An 8,994-nucleotide genomic window follows, 5' to 3' on the forward strand; every position below is an offset into this window, starting at 1 on the left:
ATTATTATTATTATTTTACTGGTCTTCTGTTTTACTGCTACTCTTGAACTTCACCACCATGACTGTTATGTTGTCAGGGCAGCCTCTGTAAAATGACTGCAGGACTATACTCTTGGCTCCAAAGTGTGGCTCATCCAAGCGTTCTTTGATGAACCGTACGGCCTCCTCGTTGCTGAAAGCATCCCACAGCCCATCAGATGCTAAGATCATGAATTCTGGTTGAAGTTTGTCCAGGTCAAAGGTTAGGATATCTGGGTCAGGGATGACAACGTTCAGATTTTTCAGCGGGTAATCTCCAAGGGAGCGGGACATGGCCAGGATCCCCTGAACACGCCAGGAACCATTAAAACTGATGAAGCCACCTGGAGGGAAGAAAAACAAACAAACACACACACATATTGTATTAAATTGCTACTGCATGAGGTTGTTCTCAGACGCTTCTGTGCCTCTGGGCTGTAAAACTAGTTAGAAAACAGAGAAATTGTTTTGCTTTGCATTTCTTATTGCGATCTTTCTTTCCCAAGCACTCCTCACATTTCAATGCCCCCTTCCTATTTTCCTTCCATTCCCCATAATACACCAGTGTCTCTGCTGCTAAGACGTAAGGAAGGAAAAATTCCTCAGGGAAACCATTTAGGAAACGTGAAGCTAAGAGCGAAGTTTCCTTATTTGGAGAACCATTCCATTATAACTATACTTCCTGTGCTTCGATTCAATGAAAACTTTAAAGAGAGGAGAACACGCCACCATTGAAGGTACTATTATAGGATGTGTGGATGTGTGTGTTAGCTTGAATGTGATATTTGAAATCACCCCCAAGCTTGTCGTTTTGTATCCACAAGATGGGATTCTGCTAAAGTGGTAAAGCCAGTCTTTCCGGCAAGTTATTGGCTGTAGGCAAGTCTGTTGTGTTATCTCTTTGCATGACTAAAGAGTACAAGTGACTGGTTGCCATAGAAATTAATAGCTGGAGGTGTTTTCAGAAGATGGGCTAAAGAGGGCAGGCCTTCTTCCTGTTCCCTGGCTGGTCTTGTCCATCTATACTGAATCCAAAGCTATGACTTTATCCACCCCAAGAAAGAAAAGAAGGAAGGAAGGAAGGAAGGAAGGAAGGAAGGAAGGAAGGAAGGAAGGACACTAATTGTGGGACAAAATTTGTTGGGATGTAAACAGATCCCAACCATCTTACGTTCAGCCTGTATATATTTTTATATATAAACTTTATATTATAAAGATGCCACAGTCTCTAGCGACTCTCATTCTAAAGAAACCAAACGCAAGGTATGTGTTGGCACCCTGAACTATCACACTGTGCATGTTGGGTGTGCATAGCAATGCCTGTAAGGTCGAAATTACAGCTTCCTCCTGATTTGAAGATGCTCTCAAAAATGTAACTCATGAATTGAAGTTCTCTCCCGCTTCCAGGTCATGATGTCGCCACATGGCATTTCTGCCCTTCCTCACTTGATTTCACTGGCGGCTGCTGCTGGTAAGGTAACACACCTGTTGATGCTGCAAATATTCCTAAATATCAGTAGGAGGGGAAGACAGGGAGGAGGAGGAGAACTTAACATCTGCATGATTGCTGCTACCATTGTCTCATGGGTAACACCCCAAGGCTGGACTTCTATGCACATTGTTTCTTAGATCCATTGGATTAGTCCATTAAAAAAGAAAGGAAGATGTACTGTGAGAGGAAAAACGTATAAATATTGAGTAGCATGATTAACAGAACCTGCATGAATGGACTGTGAAGATGATCTCCTTGGAGTTATTTCCTCCATTTTATGCTATGTATTTTGAAATCCATTTTGAAATACCCAAACATTGCTACAAGGAGTTGGGTTGTGTCAGTATCCAAGCCAATGCCATTGAAATGGTTGTCACATGAATTCCTGGAGGCAAGTACATCCTTACGTGTTTTGTTTTGTTTTTTGCTCGCCAAATAGACTTGACAAATTGCTCAACAGCAAGAAAATATCAGCCTTTGTTTCTGATGTTTGCCATACAGTGATGTGCTCAGGCAGCCTGCCTCCTAGCTCTAAGCAAGCCCTCTTTCTCCCTTCGGCACAATTCAAGAGGAGGTTCGCACTCATTTAAAAAGATTTATGAAGGCGGCGGCACATCAGATACACACTTGTAAAGACCAAAATCTTACCCTGGGGCAAAAAGGAAAGGAAATAACACAAATGAAGTTGATCCTCCTTCTCCCCAAGGGTCCTTGCAATGATCCAGAAAAGTCTTTTGAAAATAATCACCTCACACTTCAGAGTTCTAGGAAGGAAAAGGGGGGAACGTTCTGGGTACAAACAGCAGGCATCTTCCTTAAAGCAAAGGATATGGCAGGGGAGGGGAGCAGAAGGGAAGGACTCCAGCCATTTGCAAAATTCCATTACATTCTGTGACTGCCATCAAACTGGATCCACAGGATTCCCATGGCTCTGCATGTGTTTAAGCCAAAACTTTATTTGTTTGTTAACTTTGCTGCGTTAAATGTTGATTCTGTAGCTGGCCTTCTTTTGCAATGTCTTGTTTTGAAATCTTCAGATAATATTTTAGTTTCCTGTTGCTTTGAATTGTATACTTTATATTTGACTTCCTTCTCTAATGTTTTATTCTGGATTGTTTTATTTGACGTTTTAATGTAGGTTGTAAACTGCGTTGAGATTCCCCCCCACCTTAAAAATTTAAAGCGGAATAGAAATGAAATTAACAACTGCAACAATACATGTAGCTCCCTTTGCCTGCAGCAAAGAGTTGATATTCATTGGTTTCCATCTTTGCAGGATTGCTTTTTGCTTTTCCAGGCCTCAACAGCCACCTCTTATGCACGGAAAGTGGCTTTCTGCTGCCTCTGTGAAGCAAAGGCTGAAATCTCAACAAAAAACATGTGGTGTTTGCCTGCGGCTGGATGAGAAGCATTTCCTTTTAGAAAAAAAGTTCAGGTTTCTGCCTTTGAAAGAGCACTTCGAAATCCTCATTACAAAACCAAACATTGTGCACTTCAAGCTTCTGCTTAAGAGGGAGGTTTTTTTAAAAAGGTTTTTGGCACTGCTGCATGTTGAGCTCACGTCAAAAGGATCCGAAAGTTCAACATGAATAAAAAGTATATCCATATCAGGAATATGCAGTTTTTGCAAACTGGAGCTCCACACCTCTGCACACCTTTTACAGCTCCATGTGGCACCAGTCAATGGCACCAGTCAATATGGATTCCCAAAGGAAACAAAAAAACAGCACCCTCGCATACGTGCGATCACGAAGTACGTCAGTGAACAAAGGCTACCCCCTATTCTAATTACATAAAAGTTAAATTGGTACAGGAAGCCCTTTGTTCTTCCGGTCCAGCAGAATCCAGTGGCCAAGCTGTGGAAGATGAGCAGCCAAAGCTAACAAATGCATATTTTTGCTAGTGAGCATGAGAAGGAGCTAACACCACAGAGCTGCATTGCTGATAGGCAGATACTCAAACCATAGAAATACAATTGATAGAGAGGGCTCTGTGTGATGTCATTTCCCCTCCTTTCCTGGAGAAAGAGCATATAGTACTTCCTGTTCCTCCCTCTCCCTTTGACCGGTGCTGGAGGCAAACATACCTCTGCTTGCCCCAGTTTTAGGCACATGCCTGAAGCTGGTTATACTGTAAATATAAGAATTTTGCCGGCATAGATTTGCTGCTGTCTTTTCTGCGAACCAATGTAAATAAATCTTGTTTTTAAACTTACTTCACAAGTTGTTAAGCTGGGATAGAAGGGGGAAGCCCACTTACTTCATTAGCTGGACTTGAGCAAAACAAGCTTTTACATTCTAATTCCTATACCTGTTACTGCTTGCACATACAGGAAGGCACTGCTCAAAGCAGGCAAATAAGCAGTAGCTGTTAAGGAAAACCAAGGGGAGGGCCAAGGGGCACCATGGTGAGGACCCTGTCAAGGTATCAGATCTCAGCAGCTGCCTGGTGATGTCTGGCACCATTGCTGCCCATAAAAATAAATTTAAAAAGGAACAACTCCCTCGCCTACCCCCCCCTTCCCAAACAAGGCCAATACAGCATACAGAGAGAAAAATAACATAAAAGTTGCATTTCCAAAGCAGCAGGAGTTCTTTCAGCTGATTATTTAAGTGAAAATTTTAGAATATTCATCTCTTTAATGAAGCCGCCTCTTCTGGATTACAATAATCAGGTTCAAATGTTAATTGCTAATAGGTGCTCTGCTGTTAAAAGACTACTTTGTGCTCTCTCACCAGTGTATGGAATCTACATTTTCTTCTCTTTCCCACAGAGAACTATTGCCTGCTCTGAATGAATCGCTATCACAGGACATAACGCAGCATTAGCCAGAAGAGGCACTGGTTTTTATCCATTCTGAACTGGAAGCTTCAAGTTGTTTTTTTCCTCTCCAATCAAGCTACCAGAGTTTTGTGTGTGCATCTTTCTATGTTGTGTGAATTTCTATGTTGTGTACCACCCTGTGATCTTTGGATGAAGGGCGGTATACAAATTTAATAAAGAATAAAAGAATAAGCAATCTCTGGTCCTGGCTTCTCCAACCTAGACTATTGCTAGACTACAAGTCCCATTAGCTACAGGCCATACTGTCTGGCTCCAGCCTCTCCACTCCCTGAGGAGAAGCTCCATACAGCCGTATTTCCAAAAATGCAAACAACATCTTCCCGCCAAGTTTATTACAGTATATAAGGCCCACAGAAGTAAACACCAAACTTTATAAGCTTACCGGCTCTTTTAATCCTCTTCCTCTCCTTGAGCTGGTAGGGCTTGTGATCGTGCGACAAAGGGATAGCATTGCCATCCTTATCGCACAAAACGCCCCTCGAATCCCCAACGTTGGCCACCGTGAGCTCCTTATCTGACAGCAACGCAATCAAACACGTTGTACCTGAAAGGGGCAGAGGAGGAGGGACGGAGAGAGATGAAGAGAGCATCAAGACAATGGAGCGGAAATCACTACTGCTCACGTCAACACTTTCTCCCCCCCGCAAAAAACCCTGTGTTATCTGCATTCAGCAGCCATCAGAAACAGCAGCTGTGTTTGTATCTGAACGAAACATCTAGTACTCCGATGACAGCCTATTTAATGACACTGATCAAATCTGACAGTAAATTTCTTCCCTGCACAATATTTCTAGTATATCTGATTTTGGGTTGGCATTACAGGGGTCAGTCCTCCGGCACAGCACTTCTCACCTGGCTTATCATTCAGGTGTAATTTTAAATGGCAGGAAATCACATTATACACATACACACACACACACACACACACACACACACACACACCTTTTCACGGTATATAAAGACTGCCCCTTGATTTTGGGGGACACAAATGCATGGGAGACTTGCAAAAACGTGAACGGCACCTTGCTGCGTGTGGTAAAGGACACGAGGAAACAGCCTCTAAATTACGAAAGGCAGAGGGAAATATATTCCCGGTGATAACCTGACAGGTGTCTTCTCTCACTGGGCAAGGAGAGTAATAAGAGAGAAAATTCCTATTGACATATCAGCCTGCTTGTTGCCGTTCATGACTGACAGCGACTTACATTTACAAGATGTAGGAATCAACTATATCTGGGGCAGCTGCAACCTGCTTGACCCCCCTGTCAAATTGAGTGCCGTAAGGAAAGGCAACTTCTGGGCATGTGACCACGAGAAGCCTCGTTATCCAGAAAAGGTTGATTTTACATCCTCAGAGCATATGCTGCTGCCTCATACCTGCCCGGACCATCTAGCCCAATTCAGTTGTCCAATGCAACGGCAAACCTGCAATCTCCTACATGCAATGCACTTGCTTTTAGCTGAGGGTTTGGGCGCTGGTCACGCCTCCTGCAAAGACACCATAAATGTGCCCTTCTGGAGGAGGTTTGAGTTGCAAAATCATCTAGCATGAATCGATTCAGAACAGTTCATCAAGAAAAGCTACCCAATCTCTTTAAAACTCCGTTTTTTTGAGGGGGGTGCTTTATGTATGATGCACTTCCTATAAAGATACAACTTCCTTGTAGAAAACTGAAAGCAAGAAGAGCCCTGTGGATCAGGCCAAGGTAAGGTAGGTAAAAGTCAAGGACCCCTGGACAGTTAAGTCCTGTCAAAGGTGACTATGGGGTGCGGCACTCATCTTGTTTTCAGGCCGAGGTAGCTGGCGTTTGTCCACAGACAGCTTTCCAGGTCATGTGGCCAGCATGACTAAACTGCTTCTGGTGCAACGGAACACCGTGACAGAAACCACGGCGCACGGAAACGCCGTTTACTTTCCCTACTTGCACTGGTGTGCCTTCGAACTGCTAGGTTGGCAGGAGCTGGAGCAGAGCAATGGGAGCTCATTCCGTCACAGGGATTCAAACCGCCAACCTTCCGATCGGAAAACCCAAGAGGCTGAGTGGTTTAGACCACAGTGCCACCCGCGTCCCTAACAGGTCAAAGGCCCATCCAGTCCAGCACTCTGGTGGCAAAGCAAGCAGGTCGTGAGTGCAAAAGCACTCTTCCCACTTGTGATTCTCAGCAACTGTTATTCAGAGGCATATGCTTCCTCCAAAAATGGAAGCAGGCCATAGCCACCATATCTAGCAATCTGATTACCGCCATGTGTGGTGATACACACTTAATGTCTCCTTTTCTACACGTAGTTGCTACCAAAAAAAGTCCAACAGCGATTGAGTTTCAGCTGTCCTTAACAGGCAAGCCTATCCATATACTGCCAGAGGCATCTAAAAGCATGCCCCACCCTCACCGCCAAGTAGAATTAAATCTTTCTGAACAAGATGGGATCTAGTTTTGCACATACCTTTTGTGTGCTAAGACCACTCCCATGGTTTTAGAACGTTTGACTTAATTGCCAAGAAACCCCTGCATATCTGCCACAGAATCCCCACGCACCACGTGGAATTCTGGATTGTGTTTACGGAACATGTTTCTTGCGGCACGTTGGCCAGGCCTGCTGGGCCTCACCATCACGCTTAAGGGACAGCCTAGAAGACATGCAACACTCCAGGGTGTTGATCTGCCACTGATGGAAGCTTTCTGCCCTTTGCTGGTCTTCTCACTGTAAAACTAGCTAATAACCATCAGGGGAATGACAGAGCTTCCTAGGCCATTACCTGGATTTTAAAAGGGGTTGAAAGCTAAATGCAGCTTCACGAGTATTTTCAGAAAGATTCCTGATGGCTCAAAGGGGGAACAGCATCCATGGAGGGGTTAAGGAACTTAAGAACATACATGTTAAATAAATGATAATGAAATGCAACAGCCGTTTTTTTGTCCTTCATCCCTCACTCCCTTCCATCCATTCATCCCAGTATTGCATCTGAATAAACTAGATGGGTCTGCACAGTTAGAAATCTTGAAGGACTGGATTCTGTCTTATGCTAACTCTGGGTTTCCTTCATGAAGTTGCAAGGAAAAGCAGCTATTAAATATTTCCGGGGTACACACCTGACATTTAACTTGACTTACTTGAAGACTGCTGAAATTAATTTATTTTCGCATCATCACAATTCATGTTCTGGTTTATCATTTACCGGTAAATAAAATTAATTTCATGCTTGCTTTCTTTTTCCTTTTATGTGGGCCAGAGGAGTGCGAGGTGAATTTTCACCTCAGTTAGTTAATCTACATCTGATTATTCATAAGACTGAAACATCTGTCTCTGCATATAATGGAGACTTGGAAGATGGTGTGTGGTTGTGTGGGAATTATCAGCTGTGCAGGAGAAGGAGGAAGTTATGGAAACCCATTGTTAATGTATGCATGAGAAGGAAAGAAGCGTAAAGCAGTAACATAGGCACACATTTTGGAATCCTGATCCTGAAAAACTGTGATGCTGTTGCAGCCCAGAACACAGAAGCGATGTCGTTACAAGTTGGTGCAACAAGATGATTTCTGTAATACTGCAACTGTGCTAGTTTGACCCCTTCTAAACATTCACCTGCTATTGGCTCAAATTAAAGGACTGGGCTGTGAAGGTTGTGTTGTACCTTCAAACGACTGGTTTACACCACGTGGATTCTGCAGCTTTATAGGGAAGTTATGCATCACAGTTTCCAGTAATGCAGGAAAGTGGGAAGGGAGCCAGGTGTAATGATCCCACCTCCAATGTCGCTTTTCAGACAGGCTACACCCCCGAACATTTGCATGTTGGGTGGAAAAGGCCTGAAGGAGAAGTCAATGCATGTGCAGCTGAATACACACACCGTCCTCCATGCAACCCTGTGTAATCTGGGTTCTCAATCGCATGGAAAAGCCTGCACATGTTCAGATGAATATGGGTTTCCCCTTCAGAATTCCGCTCAATGTACAAAGATCTGAGGATTGAGCCAGCAGGGATGGGGATGTTGGCGTGTGCATGGAGTGTGCATGTCTCATTTGTGTAAAGATCTTGGGTATGACCTCTCCTTTCTCTGGGGGTGGCTAAAGGAGGAAAGGGTGGGGGGGAAATCACACAAACAATGTGCAGAGCACCAAGGTTGCATCTTACACTGCGCATGCCATGGAACAAATTATGTATGTCCACTTCTCCATCCTAGAATTGCTGGCTGATTAGATACTCACATGTGAGTCACCCCAAAGAGGTAGATGTAACTCTTTGGTACATTACAGAAAAAGCCATTACGGCATAAGGCGAATGCTGAACAGCTTCACAGTGGTACCTTGGTTCTCAAACACCTTGGTACTCAAACAACTTGGAACCCAAACACTGCAAACCCAGAAGGTTTGCAATCTTTTTCCGAAGCTGAACGTGAGTGTTACGCTGACAATTTGAGTGCCACACTTCTGATTTGAGTGTTATGCTGACTATCTGTTATGCTGAGGTCTGTCTGTTTTTGCTATTTGTTTTGCCTTTTTGTTTTTGCAACTCTTTTTGTTTTGTTTTGTGTGGAACCCAGTTCAGCTACTGATTGATTGTGTGACTGCAGTACATTGTTTATTGCTTTCATTTTATGGATCAATGGTCTCGTTAGATAGTAAAACTCATGTTAAAT

General features: G+C 43.6%; 1 protein-coding gene across 2 annotated transcripts in view; it reads right to left on the reverse strand.

The window, feature by feature from the left end:
• Positions 1–8,994, reverse strand: part of PPM1L (protein phosphatase, Mg2+/Mn2+ dependent 1L) — a 171,991-nt gene continuing 162,997 nt past the window's right edge. For both annotated transcript variants that reach the window (XM_083739863.1, XM_083739862.1), the window contains exons 4-5: positions 4,737–4,898; positions 1–362 (exon numbers count right to left, since the gene is read on the reverse strand). In XM_083739863.1, coding sequence (XP_083595989.1) covers positions 16–362; positions 4,737–4,898 — 509 coding nt within the window. In that variant the 3' untranslated portion in view covers positions 1–15. The remainder of the gene's footprint in view (positions 363–4,736; positions 4,899–8,994) is intronic.

This window comes from Podarcis gaigeae (genome assembly GCF_964106915.1).
Source record: "Podarcis gaigeae genome assembly, chromosome: 5".
NCBI classification, from domain to species: domain Eukaryota; kingdom Metazoa; phylum Chordata; class Lepidosauria; order Squamata; family Lacertidae; genus Podarcis; species Podarcis gaigeae.